The sequence below is a fragment of the Babylonia areolata genome, chromosome 6 (assembly GCF_041734735.1).
Source record: "Babylonia areolata isolate BAREFJ2019XMU chromosome 6, ASM4173473v1, whole genome shotgun sequence".
Taxonomy (NCBI): domain Eukaryota; kingdom Metazoa; phylum Mollusca; class Gastropoda; order Neogastropoda; family Buccinidae; genus Babylonia; species Babylonia areolata.
In genome coordinates, this window is record NC_134881.1 from 37,905,910 (window position 1) to 37,931,430 (window position 25,521).

Consider the following 25,521-nt stretch of genomic DNA (forward strand, 5'->3'; position numbering starts at 1 on the left):
CCACCACACCACACTCCAACAAGAACAACAACAAAAAGAACTCACACATACACACCAAAAAAAAAACAACAACAAAAAACAACACACACACAACAACAACAACTCACACATACATACACAACAACAACAAAAACTCACACATACACACACACAAAACAACAACAGCAACACACACATACCTACACACACAACAACAACAACAACAACAACAACAACAACAACAGCAGCAGCAACACACACACACACAACAACAACAGCAGCACACATATACACACACAACAACAACAACAACAACAACAACAGCAGCACACATATACACACACAACAACAACAACAACAACAGCAACACACACACTCACACACAACAACAACAACTCACACATACACACAATAACAACAGCAACAGCAACGCACACACACACACAACAACAACAACAGCAACACACTCACAACAACAGCAGAAACAACTCACACATACACACAATAACAACAACAACAGCAACACACACACACACAACAACAACAACAGCAACACACTCACAACAACAGCAGAAACAACTCACACATACACACAATAACAACAACAACAGCAACGCACACACACACACAACAACAACAGCAGCACACACACACACAACAACAACAAGAACACCCCCCTGTCCCCCTGCAACCCTCCCTCCCCCGTCCCCCCACCTTCCCAGCAGCTGACTAAAGGCGTGGTGCGGGCAGGCCCCAGAAGAGCAAAGGAGCACGGAAGAAGGGCAGCGTGGACGTGGCCAGCGCCATAGAGTGTCTGCCAGAACTGATGGCCGTCTGCGACAGGAGTCCTGACTTCTTGCACTCTGCTCTGGGTGGAGAGCTGCCCCACAATCATATCGATCAGGTGTGGACGTGTGTGTGGGTAGAGGGAGTAGGGGGGAGTTGGAGGTGGGGGAGGAGGGTGTGTGTGTGTGTGTTTATGGTGAATTTGTGTTTATGTGGTTATGTGTGTGTTTGCGGATGTGTTAGTGTTTTTAAGGTGAATATGTGTTTGTGTGGTGTTTGTGTATGTTTGTTGTGTGTGAGTGTGTGTTGTGTGTGTATGAGTGTGTGTGTGTGTGACTCAGAGTGTCTATGTGTGTGTGCGTGTGCATGTGTGTAAGTTTTTACAGTGAATGTGTGTTTGTGTTCATGTGTGTGTGCCCATGTGTGTGCCTCTGTGTCTATGTGTGTGTGTGTATGTGTGCCTCTGTGTGTGTGTGTTTGTGTGTGTGTGTGCACATGTGCATGTATGTGTGTATGTGAAATGGAGTATGTGTGTGTGCATGTGTTGAATTAATCATTGACCCTGCAAGGGTGAAAGGAAGTAAAGCGTGTGTGTGTGTGTGTGAGCAATTTCATTAAATGTCTTTGCACAAAGACTTTTGATCAGACAAAGAGTTTAGGTGTGGAGTGATGGCTTAGAGGTAATGCATCCGCCTAGGAAGCGAGAGAATCTGAGCACGCAAGTTCGAATCACGGCTCAGCCGCCGATATTTTCTCCCCCTCCACTAGACCTTGAGTGGTGGTCTGGACGCTAGTCATTCGGACGAGACGATAAACTGAGGTCCCGTGTGCAGCATGCACTTAGCGCACGTAAAAGAACCAACGGCAACAAAAGGGTTGTCCTGGCAAAATTCTGTAGATAAAATCCACTTCAATAGGAAAAACAAATAAAACTGCACGCAGGAAAAAATTTTTAAATATGGGTGGCTCTGTAGTGTAGCGACGCACTCTCCCTGGGGAGAGCAGCCCGAATTTCACACAGAGAAATCTGTTGTGATAAAAAGAAATACAAATACAAATAATGAAAATTGGAGATAGACTTTTTTTTTTAAAGAAAGTAAAATAGTGTTTAAATTGAGTGAGGTAACATGTTCGGAATGAAAACCACTCCAACAGATCGGTTGTGCTGTTCAACAAGTTTGTGTGTGTGTATATGCATGTGCAATGTTTGTGTGATGTGTGTATGTGTGCCATATATGCATAGATTTACATGTATACATGCATAAGGGCATACTATTTATATATATATGTGTGTGTGGTAAGCATGTGTGCCGCATGTGTTAGTGCAGTATAATTTACATGTGTTTGTGGTTGGTGTGTGTGGTGTGCATGGGGAGTGTGTGTATCACATGTGTATATATGCAGAGATGCCAACTGTTACGATTTTGCCATATTTTGTGACGCTCGATCGCAGTTTCTTCCGACATTATGCCAACGTCAGAATTGTTCGGGCAAGTTCATTTTTGACTACATAGCATGGTCACATGCTTTTCTGTCGTAACATTATCCAGACGCTCTAGACCTATCAATCATGAGGCCAGGGCAGTCACTACTAAACTTGGTCTCACGTGGTGATGCTCAGCTAAGGACATGCATGTTTACATTGAAACAGCATCGAGTGGACCAATCAGCTTAGTCGTTTGCCAGAACAAGAGAGAATGTGGCTAAATGAAGTGTTTGTATGCCTTGTAGGTAGAATGTGCACTTGCCTGATGTGGCTCAGAGTCTCAGTGTTCCTACCAAATTTCCTGATTGTTTCTGCAAACACTTGACAGTGGCTGGCATCGCTGTATATGTGTTTCTGGTTGGTATGTGTGTTAAGAGTGTGTACCACATGTGTATACCCCCCCACCCCACCCCACCCCAAGCCCCCCTCTCCCCGACACACACAAGTGTGTTGGTGCATACAGGCACGTAATGTCCCTGAGTGTGTATGACAGATCTGTCAAGTGCTGGATCGCCTGCCCCGCATTGAGGTTCAGATGAGTGTCAAGGGGTGGTGGGAGGGGCAGTCGGAGCAGATCTCCAAACCCATCAGCATCACCAACAACGGTAAGAGGTTATCAGTCACAGCATGGAGATCACTGTGCTCTGATAGTGATGGATGTGTCTGTCTGTATTCAGAAAAGTGTACAACTTGTAAGACTTCACACGTAGTGAGGGTTATCAGTGACAGCATGGAGATCAGTGTACTGTGACAGTGATGGATGTGTCTGTCTTTATTCAGAAAAGTGTACAACTTGTAAGACTTCACACGTAGTGAAGGTTATCAGTCACAGCATGGAGATCAGTGTACTGTGACAGTGATGGATGTGTCTGTCTTTATTCAGAAAAGTGTACAACTTGTAAGACTTCACACGTAGTGAGGGTTATCAGTGACAGCATGGAGATCAGTGTACTGTGACAGTGATGGATGTGTCTGTCTTTATTCAGAAAAGTGTACAACTTGTAAGACTTCACACGTAGTGAGGGTTATCAGTCACAGCATGGAGATCAGTGTACTGTGACAGTGATGGATGTGTCTGTCTTTATTCAGAAAAGTGTACAACTTGTAAGACTTCACACGTAGTGAAGGTTATCAGTCACAGCATGGAGATCAGTGTACTGTGACAGTGATGGATGTCTGTCTTTATACAGGTTAGTGCACAACGTAAAGAACTGTAAAACGCTGAATAAACACCAGCAGACAGAGTGTTCAGCAGCTGTGTAAAGAGATGGTAGCAGGGATCTATTAAGTCTGATACTGAGGTAATACATACATTTATTTACAAAGATGTGATTTGAGATTGAAGTTTCGAGTCTTAATCTGTGGGCTATGTTCTTCTGATATTTGCTTTCTTGTGAATGCAGACCAAAGTTGAACTCAGTTATCATCCATGTAAATTCAACAAAGAAAGTCTCTTCCACACCCACAGGCTTGCTGCTCTCACACATACTCATGTAACTTTCATATTTTCTTCCAGGTTAGGTTAAAATTAAACATGAAAGAGAAAGAAGTTGGTGAGGTAGTTACAGAATGGTGATGATAATGACTGATGTATTGATCAACAGATATTTGATATGCAGACCAGCTAGTGCTTGAACCCAGTTTTTGTGAAAACTATGTACACAGAAGACCAAATGCACATATTAAAGAACCTGTAGTCCATGCTTTGGTGGTTATTTAAGTTTCAGTTTGAAGGTGTGTAAGCATGCAAACTGATCCATATATATACTGAGTAATTGAAACTAAAACATACCCAATATGCACTTCCCAAAAAGTGCAGCATGGCTACTTAAATGGTGTGGTACACAGTTATGTGCCCACTCATACAGAGGGGTGAACATTGGAGCTGCAGCCAACAAACTCAGGAGACATACAAAATGAGATGCAAAAGCACAGAAGAAATGTTGGGTTCAAGTTAGTGTTTCCAGATTGTACACAAACACTTACTGTCAGTGCCACAGTGTTTATCCAGATTGTACACAAACACTTACTGTCAGTGCCACAGTGTTATTCCAGATTGTACACAAACACTTACTGTCAGTGCCACAGTGTTTTTCCAGATTGTACACAAACACTTACTGTCAGTGCCACAGTGTTATTCCAGATTGTACACAAACACTTACTGTCAGTGCCACAGTGTTATTCCAGATTGTACACAAACACTTACTGTCAGTGCCACAGTGTTATTCCAGATTGTACACAAACACTTACTGTCAGTGCCACAGTGTTTTTCCAGATTGTACACAAACACTTACTGTCAGTGCCACAGTGTTATTCCAGATTGTACACAAACACTTACTGTCAGTGCCACAGTGTTATTCCAGATTGTACACAAACACTTACTGTCAGTGCCACAGTGTTATTCCAGATTGTACACAAACACTTACTGTCAGTGTCACAGTGTTATTCCAGATTGTACACAAACACTTACTGTCAGTGCCACAGTGTTATTCCAGATTGTACACAAACACTTACTGTCAGTGCCACAGTGTTATTCCAGATTGTGTACAAACACTTACTGTCAGTGCTACAGTGTTATTCCAGATTGTACACAAACACTTACTCCCAGTGCCACAGTGTTATTCCAGATTGTACACAAACACTTACTGTCAGTGCCACAGTGTTATTCCAGATTGTACACAAACACTTACTGTCAGTGCCACAGTGTTATTCCAGATTGTACACAAACACTTACTGTCAGTGTCACAGTGTTATTCCAGATTGTACACAAACATTTGCTGTCAGTGCCACAGTGTTATTCCAGATTGTACACAAACACTTACTGTCAGTGCCACAGTGTTATTCCAGATTGTACACAAACACTTACTGTCAGTGCCACAGTGTTATTCCAGATTGTACACAAACACTTACTGTCAGTGCCACAGTGTTATTCCAGATTGTACACAAACACTTGTCAGTGCTACAGTGTTATTCCAGATTGTACACAAACACTTACTGTCAGTGCCACAGTGTTATTCCAGATTGTACACAAACACTTACTGTCAGTGCCACAGTGTTATTCCAGATTGTACACAAACACTTACTGTCAGTGCTACAGTGTTATTCCAGATTGTACACAAACACTTACTGTCAGTGTCACAGTGTTATTCCAGATTGTACACAAACACTTACTGTCAGTGCCACAGTGTTATTCCAGATTGTACACAAACACTTACTGTCAGTGCCACAGTGTTTTTCCAGATTGTACACAAACACTTACTGTCAGTGTCACAGTGTTTTTCCAGATTGTACACAAACACTTACTGTCAGTGTCACAGTGTTTTTCCAGATTGTACACAAACACTTACTGTCAGTGTCACAGTGTTATTCCAGATTGTACACAAACACTTACTGTCAGTGCTACAGTGTTATTCCAGATTGTACACACTTACTGTCAGTGCCAGAGTGTTATTCCAGATTGTACACAAACACTTACTGTCAGTGCCACAGTGTTATTCCAGATTGTACACAAACACTTACTGTCAGTGCCACAGTGTTATTCCAGATTGTACACAAACACTTACTGTCAGTGCCACAGTGTTATTCCAGATTGTACACAAACATTTGCTGTCAGTGCCACAGTGTTTTTCCAGATTGTACACAAACCCTTACTGTCAGTGTCACAGTGTTATTCCAGATTGTACACAAACACTTACTGTCAGTGCCACAGTGTTATTCCAGATTGTACACAAACACTTACTGCCAGTGCCACAGTGTTATTCCAGATTGTACACAAACACTTACTGTCAGTGCTAGTGTTATTCCAGATTGTACACAAACACTTACTGTCAGTGCCACAGTGTTATTCCAGATTGTACACAAACACTTACTGTCAGTGCTACAGTGTTTTTCCAGATTGTACACAAACACTTACTGTCAGTGCTACAGTGTTATTCCAGATTGTACACAAACACTTACTGTCAGTGCTACAGCCTTGCCTTCACTTCTCTCTGCTTCTCTGTGTCTTCCTCTCTTCTCTTTCTCTTCAGTTAATGTTTTGGGTTGGTGCTAGTTTGATTGAGGGAAGTGGGAGAATGATGAAGACATTTATTTTCCAATACAGCATACTTGAGGGTCTGTGTTCAAGTGCTGGTCCTGCCCGTTCTCCCAAGTTTGACTGGAAAATCAAACACAGCATCTAGTTATCGGATGAGACGGTAAACAGAGGTCTTGTGTTCAGCATGCTTTTGACACAGTAAAAAAGAACTCCTGGCAATATAAGCGTTATCCTCTGAAAAAATCCTGTGGAAGAAATCCACTCTGATAGGTACATAGATGTAATGAGTTATTGCATGACGATGTATGGTGTGTGTCATTGTCAGGGGGACGGAGGGTAGACAGTGACTGGGTCCAGGTTCACGCTGACCAGGAGTACGTACTTCACATCTCCTTGCAGCGCATCAACACTGCCAGAACCAAGGTGGGTGGGTGTGGGGGTGAAGGTGGAGGGCAGACAGCTGCAGACTGGTGTTGAGTGTGCACTGCCTTCTGCTTCCTGCGAGTGTGTCAGTGTGTATGCCTCTGCTGGTCTGTGTGCTTGCATGATGCATAAAATTAATCTGTGAATGAATGGGCCAGTGCATCAGCATAAAAACGGGTCAGTTTCATGGAGGGGAGATCGTTAAGTTTAGGGTTAGGAGGAACCGATTATTTCATCCTAGACTGGGTGAGACAGGGAGAGAAGAGGTGCTGTAGATCTGATTGTGACGTGTTGCCAAATCTCTGTTCAATTGAAAGGGTTGAAAGGATATTCTGATGTTTTATAGAGTAGTTACAGCACACAGAGCCTTCATATGGTGTGCCTATGTGTGTGTGAATGTGTGTGTCTGTGTGTGTGTGTGTGTGCACATGCAAGATGTAGGCATGTTAGTGTTGAGAAAGAAAGTAGTAGTAGTTCTCAGTTTTAATTTGAAAACTCTCAGCCATTCTGAGTTGACCACCAAGTGAAACTGCTGCCGAGTGCTAGCATTACTGAGTTTCATAAACCATAGTTTGCAGTGTTGTTTATTAAGTAGCACACAAGGCACTATGTACCAACAAATAAGACCACTGCAGAAGTGACTAGCGATTGTGCAATGTGAATGGTGCAATACCCATTCAAAGTATGGGTAGGTGGTGATTGTTAACTCATTCTACTCTGGGTACAAGTTAATTGATCTTCACTGTTTTAGTGAACAACCCAGTCTTGTACTGCAGTGGTCTCGTGTAGTCCCAGTCCAGGGGACTTACAACAGGCTTGTGGGTAGAGTTAAACATGCCAGCTGTGGGAAGGTGGTGATTGTTGAGATAATCATGCCAAGTGTTGGTGTTGATTGTTGAGATAATCATGCCAAGTGTTGGTGTTGATTGTTGAGATAATCATGCCAAGTGTTGGTGTTGATTGTTGAGATAATCATGCCAAGTGTTGGTGGTGATTGTTGAAATAATCATGCCAAGTGTTGGTGGTGATTGGTGAAATCAACATGCCAAGTGTTGGTGGTGATTGTTGACATGAACATGCCAAGTGTTGGTGGTGATTGTTGAAATCAACATGCCAAGTGTTTGTGGTGATTGGTGAAATCAACATGCCAAGTGTTGGTGGTGATTGGTGAAATAAATAGGCTAGCAGCGGAAAGGTGGTGATTGGCAAAATACCCATGGTAAGTGTGAGTGTGTGTGTGTGTGCAGAAGTCGGACACCAAGGCGTACACTCCGCGTTTCCCCAAGCCCAAGGATGAGGGGTGGGTGCTGGTGGTGGGGAGTGTGGAGGCGCAGGAGGTGGTGGCCCTCAAACGCATCACAAACATCCGCGGCCGCATCAACACCCAGCTGGCCCTGTTCACGCCGGAGACCCCAGGGCGAGTGATCTACACGCTGTACGTGATGAGCGACAGTTACCTGGGGCTGGACCAGCAGTACGACCTGTGTCTGGATGTCACACCCCCCAGTCTGGAGACACAGGTCAACACAGAGCTGACCGCAGAGCTGGATGATTTGGTGCTGGGGGAGGGAAAGGTGGACGGCTTCAGTTCCTGGGAGTGATTCCCCTTTGCTCCTTCAGCAGCACGGCAGTGTGGAACAGAGAGCAGTGATGATATCTGGACTTGTCCTGAAGCTGAACGACACCTGAAGTGATGGCGTAGAGAAGGAATCGCACCTTGTGATGAAAACTTAAAGATGATGTGTCGTGGGTCTTTTGGACTGTGGAGGGATGGGTTTTTCAGCTGGATAAGGACAGACAACGGAGACGTATTACAGACCTTTTTCAATGTTTGGGACTAGTTCTTTGGATGGATGGGGACCGATACAGAAGAAGTAATATAGTCTTGCACTGTGGAGGGATAAGTTTTTCAGTTGGATAAGGGCAGATAAAGGAAACATATTTCAGATTTTTTTTTGCACTAAGTAATGCATCAACAGTTATGTGAACCAGGTATTGGGGGTTGGGGCAGGGAGGGGGGTGTGCTTCAGACACCTCCACACGACAGGAGAGAAAGAGGCTACAGGAGGAAGGCTTCAGGAGAAAGAGGCGTCTACAGCAAGAAAGCTGTTCAGAAAGCAAGCTCTCGAGACATAGTCTAGTCTATCATTTCTTGCAATCATGCAGTTCGTGTTTATTGTGTCTCTGCATTGTATCCGGAACAGTTTTTCTAGGGAATAATAATGGTGAAGACAAAAGGTGTGCAAGTGATTGGGATTGCAGCGTGGTGTGGTTCTGTTTCATGGTTGTCGTATTCAGACTGGTTTTGAGGAACATACAAGTCATGACAGGTGGTTTGGGGCATCTCTTGCCTGACTGTCACTATTTATGTCTGTGTGTCAGTATGTGTGTTACTTTACGCATTCAAAAGGAAAAGAACCATTTGTTTGAAGAGGGGCAAAACTGAAAGGGTGATGTGTAGGTCACGATAATAATATATACAGTGGGATTTGTTCTTATGCTTGTTTCTTTTTTCTCTCATGTTCTTTCATGCTGCCTTCCCAGTCCATATTCCTTTACTCAGTGGTAAACGGCGAAAACGTAGATGAGGGGAGCTGGATTGTTCATGACAAGGGTATGAGTCTGTGGAAGTCAGTGGCAAAGGCGGTGAGGAATCTGTCCTTTGGTTTGAACACGTGGGTATGAGACATGCATTTGTTTTTGTGGGGGATGTGGAGGGTTGCACATTTTATTTTGGGGGATGGAGAAAATGTTCTTTACTGCATAGAGAGACAGGAGAGATTCCCTGTTTGAATATGAACATGTTGGGAAATGGTTTTCTGGCCATCATTTTATGAACATTGTCCTTCGACTTCAGCTGGAGTATTTCCCCCCTGGTGTTGGTGTCTGATGTAGTAAATACATGTGATCATTTGTCAAGAAAAACATTTCACAAAACTTTGTCTGTCTCTCTCTCTGTATATATATATGACTGATAGATTTATTCAGTCATTTTATCTGTTTTATGAACGAAAATTCTCAGACCTCAAGATCCTGGGTTAGGTTTATTGTGTCACAGTCATTGCTGACAGCACAGCGATGCACACTGTCTTGGTTAAAAAAAAAAACAACAACAAATTTATTCATATTTGTACTCTGATCTTCAGGAACATAGTCTAGTTCTTTACCTAGAGGCATAGTTGAAAGAAATGTTTAACTTATTCTATAAGATTATTCATGTTGCTGGAGGCATGGGTTGGGGAATCAGGGATCCATGGAGACTGGAGGGATCAGAATACAGGTAAGGGGAGGGGGACATGGGGAAGGGGAGAGGGGGACATGGGGAAGGGGAGGGGGACATGGGGAAGGGAGGGGGACATGGGGAAGGGGAGGGGGACATGGGGAAGGGAGGGGAGAGGGAGGGGGACATGGGGAAGGGAGGGGGACATGGGGAAGGGAGGGGAGAGGGAGGGGGGCATGGGGAAGGGGAGAGGGACATGGGGAAGGGAGGGGGACATGGGGAAGGGAGGGGGACATGGGGAAGGGAGGAGAGAGGGAGGGGGGCATGGGGAAGGGGAGAGGGACATGGGGCAGGGGGGGGAGCATGGGGCTGGGAGATGGACTGGGGGGTGGGGGGGGGGGCATGGGAGATGGAGGAGGCATGGGGTAGGGAGAGGGGCATGGGGTAGGGAGATGGAGGGGGGCATGGGGTAGGGAGATGGGGCATGGGGTAGGGAGATGGAGGGGGCATGGGGTAGGGAGAGGGACATGGGGCAGGAGGATGGAGGGGGGCATGAGGCAGGGAGATGGAGGGGGCATGGGGTAGGGAGGGGGGCATGGGGCAGGAGGATGGAGGGGGGCATGAGGCAGGGAGATGGAGGGGGCATGGGGTAGGGAGATGGAGGGGGCATGGGGTAGGGAGAGGGACATGGGGCAGGAGGATGGAGGGGGGCATGAGGCAGGGAGATGGAGGGGGCATGGGGTAGGGAGATGGAGGGGGCATGGGGTAGGGAGAGGGACATGGGGCAGGAGGATGGAGGATGGAGGGGGCATGGGGTAGGGAGAGGGACATGGGGCAGGAGGATGGAGGGGGGCATGAGGCAGGGAGATGGAGGGGGCATGGGGTAGGGAGAGGGACATGGGGCAGGAGGATGGAGGGGGGCATGAGGCAGGGAGATGGAGGGGGGCATGGGGTAGGGAGATGGAGGGGGAGGGAGCATGGGGTAGGGAGATGGAGGGGGCATGGGGTAGGGAGAGGGACATGGGGCAGGAGGATGGAGGGGGGCATGAGGCAGGGAGATGGAGGGGGCATGGGGTAGGGAGGGGGGCATGGGGCAGGAGGATGGAGGGGGGCATGAGGCAGGGAGATGGAGGGGGCATGGGGTAGGGAGAGGGACATGGGGCAGGAGGATGGAGGGGGGCATGAGGCAGGGAGATGGAGGGGGCATGGGGTAGGGAGGGGGGCATGGGGCAGGAGGATGGAGGGGGGCATGAGGCAGGGAGATGGAGGGGGCATGGGGTAGGGAGAGGGACATGGGGCAGGAGGATGGAGGGGGGCATGAGGCAGGGAGATGGAGGGGGCATGGGGTAGGGAGAGGGACATGGGGCAGGAGGATGGAGGGGGGCATGAGGCAGGGAGATGGAGGGGGCAGGGAGAGGGGCAGGGAGAGGGGCAGAGAGAGGGAAGGTGACATGAGGCAGGTAGAGGGGGGGGGGGGGGGCATGGGGCAGGGAGATGGAGAGGGACATGGGGCAGGGAGATGGAGATGGAGAGGGACATGGGGCAGGGAGAGGGACATGGGGCAGGGAGATGGAGAGGGAGATGGGGCAGGGAGGTGAAGATTTCAGCATGGTAAAGCAAGGAGACAGTTGGGGGTCAACACAAAACAGAAAGTGTGTTGTAACGAGCCATATAGTCAAACACATCCGTCGTCATATCCACCATCCTGGACATCTTTTGGTGTTGACATCACACTGTTTTAGGCTGTGCCTTGAAAGGCAGGTGGTGCACTCAGTGATCTAGGTATGCTGTGTCCTTGCCATGTGGACCAGCAATGTGTGTGCTGTGTGCACTGTTGGCTACCACAGGAGTCAGCAGTTGGGATGTAGTCACCAACATGGCCTGGTCAGCCTGCATGGCTTCTTCCATTGTCAAGTCACCAACATGGACTGGGTCAGCCAGGATGGCTTCTTCCATTGTCAAGTCACCAACATGGACTGGGTCAGCCAGGATGGCTTCTTCCATTGTCACAGGGTACAGCAGTTTAGTGCTGGTCCATCATGTGTGTCATTTCTAGTCCTGCTCTGATGTGCTGCAACACACCGTTTTGTTTTAGACACTCTGCAAGGTTTCCCAACCACACGATGACATAAATAAGGGGCCGTTTGAGCAACCATCTAGGTCAAACAGGATGCCACAACAGAGACTAATTCTGCTCAATCCAGCTGCCTTGTCTTTGTACTTTCACACAACACAAACTGATGTCTCGGCACAGTCCTGCTGTCTTGTCTTTGTACTTTCACACAACACAAACTGATGTCTCGGCACAGTCCTGCTGTCTTGTCTTTGTACTTTCACACACAAACTGATGTCTCGGCACAGTCCTGCTGTCTTGTCTTTGTACTTTCACACACAAACTGATGTCTCGGCACAGTCCTGCTGTCTTGTCTTTTTCCCCGTTTTCACACCACAGCAAACTGATCTGCTCCTTCTACTTTGGTTCAAGCCTCAATTGGTGACAGAACCAAACACTACCACGTACTGGTGTTGCTGGTATTACCTCCTTGCACCAACACTGAACACTTCACTTTAAATGTTAGTGTCAGCACTTTTACAGTGATTATATCACAGCAGAATCCATTGTCTGTTGAGTGGACTAGCTTGAAAATAAAGAAAGAAAAAAAAAACAAGGAAATACAGCAAACATGCAAACTTTTGTCACAATAGCTGTTCAGTTGTTGTTGTTTTTTGCGTTGACTGACGTTAGATCAGTTGATGCACCAGGTCGTCATCAAGACAGGTATCTTTGGCAAAGTAATACTGTCCGTGGGCAAAATTTTGTACACATCTACAGTGCTTTAAATAATTCAGTGGGCTTATTTACATTATAAAACAAATACATGCATTTATAGCATTGCTTTTACATAGATTCTGATTATGGTTATCTATTGTACAATGAAAAACTGCAAATTGCTACACTCATGAATACTTAAACTGTAGAGTTCAATGTCTTCATAATCAGAGAAAGCTGTACACATACCTTTAAAATCAATAAACACCACAAGCACTTCTCCCATTTCTCTTTACATACTTAAAAAGTTGTTTCTGTAGATGCTTTGCAGAGCAAGGGGTACCTTTAATAAGAACTAAAAGAAACAACAAAACCCCACAAACACTTCTGGCCAGTGGACAGCCTGAAACATATATATTAAAAGTTTAATCAATGTTAGTGGTGTGAACAAAACGGAACAACAAGAAAACAAAGCCCCCCCCCACCCCACCCCCACTCCCACTCCCACCCCCAAAGCAGAACTACACTGATGGGCAAATTGAAAAGCTTTTACCATTTTTAGAATGGTCAGATGTTAGAATTGTCCAAGCTAACCTATTTTTGTGACTCTTTGTCCAGCACTGCTTGCGTGACTCTACTGTGAGAAAATTATGCAATTTGGGCCTGGATTTCTGCAACCCAAATAATGTCATAAAGCTTTTTTTTTCCATACATTGAGTGTGTGGTCATATCCAAGACAGTTAAGTGATGAGAATTACCTTCTTTCTTTGTGGAAAATGGGTTAAACTGACCTGATCTACAGAATCTTTAAAATTCGATGACCCATCTTTAAAAGCAGCAGATTATTCCAGATGAAACACTTGCTTGCCAAGGAAGTGGGAAAGGGATTATTTGAAGGAAATTATGAATGAGGAATAAAGCTGGTTGACGCTGACCCACCTACAATACAGCAGAAAAAATATTGCAGAACTGGTTTTTTTTTGGTTTTGTTTTGTTTTTTTACAGAAACAATAATACAAGGCATTCCCCCATGTGGTGCATGTGTGTGTGTGCGTGCGACTCAGTCCCGACAACAGTCCTTGGCATTCGCAGCCAGGGCGTCCATTCGTAGCAGACCATCCAGGAACTCATGATAGGAGATGCGGCCATTCATGTTGGAGTCGAACTCGGTCAGGATGTGGTAGAGGTCTTCCTCAGTGACGGGCATGGAGCACTCGGCCAGCACGCGTTTGAAGTCGGTCACCGTCAGCTCCCCCGTCCGCCCCTTGTCGTGCTTCTGGAAGGCTCTCCGCAGGTTCTTCCAGTGTTTGATCAGCTGTTAAGCACACACACACACACACCACTGCCGATTCCCTCCTTTCTACAGATGTGCCGTGTGTACAGAGCAGTCCATGAGCGCAATATCCAAGTGGTTAAAGCGTTGGACTTTCAATCTGAGGGTCCCAGGTTCAAAACTCAGTTACGACACCTGGTGGGTAAAGGGTGGAGATTGTCCTGATCTCCCAGATCAACATATGTGCAGACCTGTTTGTACCTGAATGCCCTCCGTGTGTATATGCATGCAGAAGATCAAACACGCATGTTAAAGATAATGTAATCCATGTCAGCGTTCGGTGGGTTACGGAAACAAGGACATACCCAGCATGCACTTCCCGAAAACAGAGTATGACTGCCTATATGGCGGGGTAACTAAAAACAAATAGTCATACACATAAAATGTTAATGTCTATATCAGTGTGTATGTGTGCGTGGCTGCAACCTGATCGAATGACACAGGAAACAAATAACAAGCGCCCAATGGCAGCTGTCAGTTGGCTCTACCCAGGTTGGCAGCCTGTTGTGCAAATGACTGCATGTTTTTAAACGCTCAGAGCTTGGTCTCCAACCGAGGATATGCACTATACTAGTATCCATAATTATCATCATCACCGTCATCACACGCTTTGACACCTGAAAACTGATATTGGTTACAATCAGCTTACTATGTACAACACACAAATAATGTGCTAGTTTTCAGATCCAGCTTCCACAATATGTCATGACGCACAGTTATTCCATTGTGTGCTGAGCCATGACGACAAGGATGGCTAAATAAAGAAATCTCTTGTATTATACAATGCAGTACAATCTTACTTCACTGCTTCTCCCACAGTATTCAAAACAACAACAAAGTTGATGCTGCTTTGTGTTGGTGGTCTTTTTGGCAAAAAGTAGATGTGTGTTCCTAAATCATAGTTACTGAATTAAGTTTGCTGAAAAAAAACATCAATGGTGACAGATGAGGTTACAAAGGGAGAGCACTGACCTTGTTGCGGATCCTGATCATGGCCTCGCTGACCGTGATGGGCTTGGGGGCGTCCTCAGGCTGTCAACAGGTCACAGGTCAAGGTCATACAAACAAACACCACAGGTGATGAGCAGGGGGCCAGTTTTAACTGACCCAAGCAACTGTTAAAATTGTCTACATTCAAGAGTAGGTCTACCACAGCAGCAGAAAATAAAAATCTTCACGGTCATACCAATGATAGGTTGTAAGTCTTCCGATTTAAGCCGAATTCCCGGATGTTTATCGGTTTTTCATTGAGGATCGATTCCGATCGAAAAACACCACACTACCGCTTCCCAGCTGCCCCGACGCAGGCTTTGTTTGGCCGGTAGGAAGACGGCATGACATCATGTTTGCAATTAAAAGAAAAGAAATACAAATTCTGCACAGAACACATACAGTGACACTAACCACAAAATCAACGCGTTTACTTCTTACTATGAAAGTGGTTACTGAATTGACTGGAACGAACATAAAAGAAAAAAATGAATATCGTTTCTTTCACTTTCGGTCAGCCTGTTGTCACGTAGACTGGTTTGTGTTGATCTTAACAGGCGGTGTGCCTGAAACGATGTCAACGCTGTCTCCTATACCGCGAATTAAAAGAATTTCTTAAATATTTTGTATTTCTTTTTATCACAACAGATTTCTCTGTGTGAAATTCGGGCTGCTCTCCCCAGGGAGAGCGCGTCACTACACTACAGCGCCACCCATTTTTTTGGTATTTTTTCCTGCGTGCAGTTTTACTTGTTTTTCCTATTGAAGTGGATTTTTCTACAGAATTTTGCCAGGAACAAGCCTTTTGTTGACGTGGGTTCTTTTACGTGTGCTAAGTGCATGCTGCGCACGGGACCTCGGTTTATTGTCTCATCTGACCACCATTCAAGGAGGGGGAGAAAATATCAGTGGCTGAGACGTGATTCGAGCCAGCGCGCTCAGATTCTCTCGCTTCCTAGGCGGACGTGTTACCTCTAGGCCATCACTCCACTCAGATATAGTAAGAAAACATGACTTAAATGGTGTTATTACCTTGAATACAATATTTATCGTGCTAAAAAAACGGGGGGGTCGGGTCAATTGATGTCAGATGCACTGTGGCGTTGGGGATAGGACAACTTGCATCCGAACAGAACATCCGTGCTTCGACCCCGCTCGCAAGCCTGACTTTTTTCCCCTCCAAAGCTTATCAACATTTAATACAGAACCCATTTTAACGATTTTTTCAAATCTTTTTTTTTCTTCATTTTACTCATGATTCATTTATTGGATAAAGCCTGTGTCACAAGTGAGTCTTGAAGGCCTGGGTTCACAGTTGTTTTTTAGATTCAAGCAGAAATCGCATCTATTTCAAGAACATTGGTACGGGAGAGTGGGGTGGGGTGGGGATGGGGGGGACGAGATATATAGATACATATGTATATAGGAGGATAGTCCGGCCTGCATCAGTCACCTTCTTCTGCAGTTTGTGGCGGTACGGGGCGTACACCAGCCTGGGTTCTGAAGGGGGAGGGTCACTGAACATCTTCATGAAGGCCAGGTAGTTACACCTGCGGACATCATCGGGTAAAACACACACACACACACACACACACCATGCACTTCATATAATTTGTATTACGATTTGTATTTACACGTATACATACTGAACTGAAAAGCCTGTCATATGTGTATGTACCATTGATGGGGGTGTGTGTGGTTGTGTCAATCTGTTTGTAGTTGCGTGTGACTTCACATAAACGTTGTGTTGTCGCTTTGTCTTTGTGCGTGCGTGTGTGTGTGTGTGTGTGTGTGTGTGTGTATATGTGTGTGTGTGTGTGCTCTCTCGTGCTTGCTTGCGTGTCTGTGCGAGCGATACAGTACAAGGTGACCACACCCAGGCCTGTGTATCTATGTGGCTAGCTGGTGTACTGTTGTGCTGCCTTGCACACACTGACCGTCCGATACTCTTGAAGTCAAACTGGGCGCACAACTGGTCCCTCTCCTCTTTGCTCAGGCCGCTCCTCAGGCTGTCCACCATGCGCTGCCCTCACCACACACCACACACATCGTCATCATCATCATCATCATCAACACAATCATCATCATCATCACCATCATCCACACATATACATACACATCGTCATCATCATCATCAATTTATTTTATTTTTTTAAAAATAATAAAAAAATTATTTATTTTATTTATATTTTGTACGCTTATAATTGACTTTATCAATTTTTTGCGCCTTAACATAACATTATTATTAGTAGTTCTTTTTTATGTATTTATCTATTATTTATTTACTTTTTTTTCTCAAGGCCTGACTAAGCACGTTGGGTTACGCTGCTGAAACTGAAACTCATAAACACACACATCATCATCATCATCATCATCACCATTATCCACACATATACATACACATCGTCATCATCATCAATACACACATCATCATCATCATCACCATTATCCACACATATACATACACATCGTCATCATCATCAATACACACACACATCATCATCCACACATATACATACACATCGTTATCATCATCATCATCATCATCATCATCAAGACACACATCATCATCATCACCATCATCCACACATATACATACACATCGTCATCATCATCATCATCATCAACACACACATCATCATCATCACCATCATCCACACATATACATACACACTGTCATCATCATCAACACACACACACATCATCATCATCATCCACACATATACACACACATCGTCATTTTCATCATCATCATCAACACACACACACACATCATCATAATCACCATCATCCACACATACATAAACATTGTCATCATCATCCACACACACATCATCATCATCATCAACACACACACACACACATCACCATCATCCACACATATACATACACATCGTCATCATCATCATCAACACACACACATCATCGTCATCATCATCATCACCACCATCACCACACACATCATCATCATCATCATCATTATCATCAACACACACACACATCATCACAATCATCAACAATACACACGCAGAACACACATCATCAGCAACACACACATCAACAACACACACACACACACACATACACATTCGTCTAATATCACTTACAGTGAAAAGACGTTAAACTAGAGAACGAACGAACGCACAGAGGCACACATGAGTACACACACACACACACACACACACACACACACACACACACACACACCAAATATTGCCCATGAGCAGGCATGATAAAAGGCAATTCAGAAAACACCCTGATAACAGGATGCACATGTACAAATCAAACAGAGCGCAAAGCATGGCCACATGCAACCAGGTCCTTTTTCGTTTCAGTGAAGCTGACGTTTACACCAAACTATTGCACCTGATGAATCATTTAAGTATGTAAATTTATGTCCCGCAAAGAGAGTATTCTTCTGTCTGTCCAGGCGCGTATGTGTGTGTGTGTGTGTGTGTGTGTGTGTGTGTGTGTGTGTGTGTGTGCAGGGGATGGGGCGGAGGGGTATGTCACGGAATGTGTGTGTGTGTGTGTGTGTGTGTGTGTGTGTGTGTAGGGGATGGGGCGGAGGGGTATGTCACAGAATGTGTGTGTGTGTGTGTGTGTGTGTGTGTGTGTGTGTGTGTGTGTGTGTGTGTGTAGGGGATGGGGCGGAGGGGTATGTCACAGAATGTGTGTGTGTGTGTGTGTGTGTGTGTGTGTGTGTGTGTGTGTGTAGGGGATGGGGCGGAGGGGTATGTCACAGAATTTGTGTGTGTGTGTGTGTGTGTGTGTGTGTGTGTGTGTGTGTGTGTGTGTGTCTAGGGGATGGGTCAGAGGGGTATGACACAGAATGTGTGTGTGTGTGTGTGTGTGTGTGTAGGGGATGGGGCGGAGGGGTATGTCACATAATGCGTGTGTGTGTGTGTGTGTGTGTGTGTGTGTGTGTGTGTAGGGGATGGGGCGGAGGGGTATGTCACAGAATGTGTGTGTGTGTGTGTGTGTGTGTGTGTGTGTGTGTGTGTGTTGCATACATACGTCCAATGTGCATGTATATGTGCTGACCTTCTAACTGACTGAACATGCACATATCCTCATTTGACTTGTCAGAATTGTGATTTGGAACTTTTCTTGTGATTACCAAAAGCACATCATATACATTTACGAACACTCTATTTAGAACACATAGCTATTTAGTACTCCTGTACCTCAAACAGGTTAAGGTCCCATAGCCATATGGGCAGTGCCACATTCCTATCTGCTGTTTCTTGGGCTCGGCATAGGAAACAGGGACCCAGCCCTCTCCTTTCGCCGCTTTAACCTTCCCTGACTACAACCACTTGTCCACTCACACCTGGGTGGAGTGAGGACAATCAAATGTAAGTGACGTTCCCAGTGACGGACACAACACCATGCCGACACTGGGCCTCAAACCCCGACCACTGGTGACCACTATATCGTGAGTCAAACGACTGACCCATCATGCCTCCTTACTATAACGACCATCTCCTCTTCTATCGCTGTCGCTGCTCCTGCTCCAAAAAATCACTTCCCCCCAAACAAAGTGAGCGAAAGAGAGGATGGGAGGGAAGGAGGAGGCGGGCGAGGAGGTTGGGGGGTGGGTTACCTGCATAGTCTGGAAGGAAACGGTGCCAAAGCCGTGAGGATCCTGGTTTCGGAACGACTGGCGCAGTCTCTCCCAGTTCTTCTTCACCTACACACACACACACACACACATACATACACGCGCCCACACACACACACACACACACACACACACGCGCCCACACACACACACATACATACACGCGCCCACACACACACACACACACACAGAGAATGGAATATCCTGCATGTGCTCACAACTTATTGCTTTTACTTTTTGTTTTGCTTTGTAATTGTGTTTAGTTTATAGTGTCCATAATTCCTATGATGGTTTTACGACAAATTAAATGAGTTCTGAGTTCTGAGAGTTCTGAGTTCACACACGATGCTCCATGCTCTTCCCCCTCCCCGCTTTTGCCGTCTCCTAACTGTCCCCGACCTGAGGGTCTGACAGAGGGGACAGGACGTTACAGCAGGTCAGCCTGACCCACCGCTGCAGCTGATGCTTCTCACTCGTCATCAGGGCGCCCAACACGGGTGGTCACCACATGGGACACACTCCATACTCACTCCCTACAAATGCACACACACACACACACCACACACACACACACACATTCCATACAAAGAACACACACACAAATATACCACACACACACGCGCGCGCGCGCGTGCACACACACTACACACACCACCATACTCCACACCACACACTCTACACACATCACTCTGATAAACACACGCACGCACCACACACACACACACACACACACACACACACCAATTACACCACGAACACTCACATAAACACACACACACACATATCACAGGTACACGACACATACACACACACATACACACACGACACAAACATACACACACACGTGACACACACACACAAATGCACACACACACACACACACACACACACACCACAGGCACACTGACCGAGGGTTTGGCCTTGAGGACGATGTGGGCCAGGTACTGGAAGGGATCAAATTTCGGGGAGTGGGCGAGCTCTTCAGGCTGCTCCCCTCCCGCCTCCACCGGCCCCTGCCCGATCCCCGCCTGCTGCACCACCTTCTCCTCCTCCTGCCCCTCCTCCTCCTCCTCCCTGTCTGCACAGGCCAAGACCACGGGACGGGCACACCACAGATGAGTGCACACGCACACGCACACACACACACACACGAAAGGTAGACACACAAGCATGTGACATTAAAACACGCACATACACACATACACTGACAGAGGCGGGCACACAAACATTATCACACACAAGAGGGGACACACACACACAGACACACATTTTGACACCCTTGAAATGGTGCCAGACTGGAGCAGGAATAGGGGATGGGAGTAGCGAACTCTGACCAACAGGCGCGCTATTACAGCCCTTCACGTGCCGTTAGAAGTGACATCCATGTCATTACCTTGGCCCTTCACGTGTCGTTAGAAGTGACAACCATGTCATTACCTTGGCCCTTCACGTGTCGTTTGAAGTGACAACCATGTCATTACCTTGGCCCTTCACGTGTCGTTAGAAGTGACATCCATGTCATTACCTTGGCCCTTCACGTGTCGTTAGAAGTGACATCCATGTCATTACCTTGGCCCTTCACGACAACAATGTCATTACTTTGGCCCTTCACGTGTCGTTATAAGTGACATCCATGTCATTACCTTGGCCCTTCACGTGTCGTTAGAAGTGACACCCATGTCATTACTTTGGCCCTTCACGTGTCGTTATAAGTGACATCCATGTCATTACCTTGGCCCTTCACGTGTCGTTCGAAGGGGGTGAAGTTTGGGGCGAACTCCATGACGACGTTGTTGAAGGTGGACATGTTGTCATCGGACAACTTGAGGGTCAGCCACACGTCTTTCAGCTCTTTCTCCGTCATGGGGAACCCGCATCTGTCATCACACTGAGTTCACTACACCTGTCATCACAGTCATTACACATGTGATCACATTAAGGTCATCATGGTCATTGTACCCATAATCATAGTCATTACACTTGTCATCACACTAATGTCATTACACCTGTCATCACACTAATGTCATTACACCTGTCATCACACTAAGGTCATTACACCTGTCATCAGACTAATGTCATTACACCTGCCATCATGGTCATTACACCTGTCATCACACTAATGTCATTACACCTGTCATCAGACTAATGTCATTACACCTGCCATCATGGTCATTACACCTGTCATCACACTAATGTCATTACACATGTTATCATGGTCATTATACCTGTCATCATAGGCATTAGACTTGTCATCACACTACGGTCATTACACCTGTCATCATGGTAATTGCACCTGTCATCACACAAAGGTGATTAGACCAGCCATCACACTAAGGTCATTACACCTGTTATCATGGTCATTACACCTGTCATCACACTAATGTCATTACACCAGTTATCATGGTCATCACACCTATTATGTCATTATACCTGTCATCACACTGGGTCATTACACCTAATATCATGGTCATTACACCTGTCAACACACTGAGGTCATTTTGCACCTGTCATCATGGTTATTACACTTGTCATGGTCATTACAACTGTCATCATAATGGTCGTTACACCTATGATCATGGTCATTATACCTATAGTCATCATCATCATTATGGTCACCAGTCATCACCACCATGGTCATTACACCTGTCATTATCACCATGGTCGTTACACCTGTCATCATCACCATGGTCATTACACCTGTCATCATCACCATGGTCGTTACACCTGTCATCATCACCATGGTCATTACACCTGTCATCATCACCATGGTCGTTACAACCTGGTCAACATCACACACACACACACACACACACACACACACACACACACAGGTGAGGTGAGGACATGCTGTGTACAGCCTGCATGACCCAGACCTCATGGGTCAGAACACCTCAACTGCAAGGAGAAGTGGACAGCGTGGAGGGGAACAAGAGGAAAGGGGAGGAGTAGGACAGGAGTAAGAAGACGCAGGGGAGGAGGAAGTAGAAAGGAGGAGGAAGTAGTAGGAGAAGAGGAAGTAGAAAGGAGGAGGAAGAAGTAGGAGAAAAGGAGAAGGAAAGGATGAGGAAGAATTAGGGGAAGGAAGTGGCACAAGTGTTAGGTGGAGGACGACTAGGCGAGGAGGGGCGGGGAGGGGAAAGAAGGAAACAGATCATGAGGGGAAGTGAGAAGAAAAACGAAGATGAGTGACAGGAATAGGAATGGGGGGGAGAAGGAGCAACAGAAATAAGAAAAAAGGAAAATGACAACGATGATGATGACAAGGAAGAAGAAGAAGAAGAAGAAACTGATGATGAAGAGAATCCACGATGGCGCACCACTCCCACTGAATTCCCACACTGCCACCCACAACAGCATCTGCACCAGCGCACGGCGAAAATCCCACCGCCACCATCACCACCGTGACCAAGACAACACTAACACCAGCACTGCCCACATCTGGCACTATCCATTCTTCTGTCACCACAAACTGGTTCCGTTCTGCTCTCTTCCAGGCTGTCCGAAGCCACAACACAGCACTCACAATTTCAGCAGGGATCCAAACTGCCACTGGCTGAAGCGTTTATGGGACTTCCGGTCCAGCTCCTTGAATCGCTGCAACACAAAACAACACAACACGACACCGGTTCAGCTGCACTGCTTGCAGTCTCAGGGTGTCGAAGCGTGCGGACTGATCCATATACGCTACACCACATCTGCTTAACACACACACACACACACACACACGCATGCACGCACGCACTAAAAATCACCAGAATTCAGCTTCATACCAAACCCGGTATTGAACAAAACAGAATAAAACATTTTATTTGTATTTATTAAGACTTCTTGCTATAGCGCATATTCTTGAAGCTCTATGCACTTTACAATAGCACTAAAAACATTCACTCAAACATCCCAACACAAACATATGCATATAATTTGAAACATAGGTAAGAGAGAACAATTAAAATAAGTCATGTCAGTTGATTAAATCAAGAAATGCAACAGGTATAAAAAAAAGAAAAAGGAAAAAAAAGAAAAAAATAATAATAAAAAGGAAAAAGATAAAAACGAAATAATGATAAAAAAAGAAGAAGAAAAAAAAAAAGAGAAGACAATTGAAAGAACACAAGCACGTATGCGCATGCATATACACATAAAACATTTTTTTTTTAATAAAAAGGAAAAAGATAAAAACGAAATAATGATAATAAAAAAAGTAGACAACTGAAATTGAAAGAACACAAGCACGTATGCGCATGCATATATACGTAGGTACATACATACATACATACATATATACATACATACACATAAAACACACAACGTGCACACATACACACATACACACACACGCGCGCGCGCGCGCGCACGCGTGCACCAACAAACACAAGCCGCATACCCAGACACATTACTCACGCACTCACTCAGTGACACACACACATACACGCACCTACAGGCACAATACACACACGAACACAGATCAGTTTCAGTTTCAGTAGCTCAAGGAGGCGTCACTGCGTTCGGACAAATCCATATACGCTACACCACATCTGCCAAGCAGATGCCTGACCAGCAGCGTAACCCAACGCGCTTAGTCAGGCCTTGAGAAAAAAAAAGGGGTGAATAAATAATAGATAAATACATTAAAAAAAACCACAACAACCAACAACTACTACCACAACTAATATGCATAAGGCGCAAAAACTTGATAAAGTCGACAATAAGCGTACATAAATAAATAAATAAATAAATATAATATAAAAAGGTAGTAGTAGTAGTAGTAGTAATAATAATAATAATAATAAAGACAACAATGATGATAAATAAGCAAATAAATGTAAAACATGGAGACACATTCACACATACACCCACATATGCATAACAGATATGCACCAAACATGCAGTTTCACAGATATACAAGCACAGTCAAATACACATAAACGTACATGAGCCACACACACACACACACACACACACACCCCACACACACATTACCCTGCACCTCCTCTACCCCCCTCCTCCACACACTCATTTCTAGGCTACGTATCGCAGCTTCCACGGCACACACACACACATACACACACACACACAGAGATGAACACTTACTTGTACAAGCACACACACATACGCCCATATCCCCCACCCCCAACCCCACACACATATATACAAAGATATATATGTGACCAAGCGTTATGCTTGCTCCAAAACTGCTCACACACGAGCTACATCAGACGACGTTTTCGCAACTAACCCACCGGACTTCAACAGCCCGGGCAGATGTGTTACGCCATTTCTGGTTTGAACGTAAAGCTTACGTCATTCTGTCCTCGCCAGACAACCTATTCGCGGCTCGACCAGTGTCACGTCGCGGTACGCTATTGGCTGACCTGGAATCTGTGTTTCTGCTCTGCCGTATTTAATTGATATATCTTTTGTCAGATCAGTAAACTACAAGTATTATACACTGGCAGAATCGTCTTTCAGTCTATTCCATTTGTGTTTGCCTACGTTAAACTGATTTAACGCAGTCTGTAATTTTCAGCGACGAGCTCGTTAAAACTGACCCTATTCAGGTGATTTAAATTAAGATTATAAATATAGCGTAAATAATCAACACTTCATTTTATACTCATTAGAAAGTAGGCGTTGAGCTCTTTCTTTTGCAACTTATCTGACGGTTCAGGAATCATTTAGCAATCTATCACTGAACACCTTGTAAGAAACACAGTTGTCAGATTTGGCCTGATTAGTGACGATCTGCTCGCAGCACACGTGACTGTCTTTGCGGTCCGATTAACTTGCATAAATTGGCACAGTGAGTGATGAGTGGTCATTTCAAACCTGGTCAGTCATCTGACCAGAGCTGCTCTCTCTCTCTCTCTTTTGCTG

At 45.4% G+C, this 25,521-nt stretch overlaps 2 protein-coding genes across 7 annotated transcripts in view; one reads left to right on the forward strand and one right to left on the reverse strand.

Annotated features, from left to right (window-relative positions):
• Positions 1-9,665, forward strand: part of LOC143282987 (activating signal cointegrator 1 complex subunit 3-like) — a 259,018-nt gene extending 249,353 nt beyond the window's left edge. For 2 of the 3 annotated variants that reach the window (XM_076588946.1, XM_076588945.1), the window contains exons 43-46: positions 730-883; positions 2,745-2,856; positions 6,613-6,710; positions 7,958-9,665. In XM_076588946.1, the coding sequence (XP_076445061.1) occupies positions 730-883; positions 2,745-2,856; positions 6,613-6,710; positions 7,958-8,311 (718 nt within the window). In that variant the 3' untranslated portion in view covers positions 8,312-9,665. The remainder of the gene's footprint in view (positions 1-729; positions 884-2,744; positions 2,857-6,612; positions 6,711-7,957) is intronic. The other variant, XM_076588944.1, reaches the window with a different exon arrangement.
• Positions 9,666-11,481: 1,816 nt separating this feature from the next.
• LOC143282991 (EF-hand calcium-binding domain-containing protein 6-like) overlaps positions 11,482-25,521 on the reverse strand; it is an 81,434-nt gene continuing 67,394 nt past the window's right edge. For all 4 annotated transcript variants that reach the window (XM_076588961.1, XM_076588959.1, XM_076588962.1 and 1 more), the window contains 8 exons: positions 23,171-23,241; positions 21,379-21,524; positions 20,556-20,725; positions 19,630-19,716; positions 16,961-17,046; positions 16,477-16,573; positions 15,006-15,065; positions 11,482-14,015 (listed from right to left, as the gene is read on the reverse strand). In XM_076588961.1, coding sequence (XP_076445076.1) covers positions 13,761-14,015; positions 15,006-15,065; positions 16,477-16,573; positions 16,961-17,046; positions 19,630-19,716; positions 20,556-20,725; positions 21,379-21,524; positions 23,171-23,241 — 972 coding nt within the window. In that variant the 3' untranslated portion in view covers positions 11,482-13,760. The remainder of the gene's footprint in view (positions 14,016-15,005; positions 15,066-16,476; positions 16,574-16,960; positions 17,047-19,629; positions 19,717-20,555; positions 20,726-21,378; positions 21,525-23,170; positions 23,242-25,521) is intronic.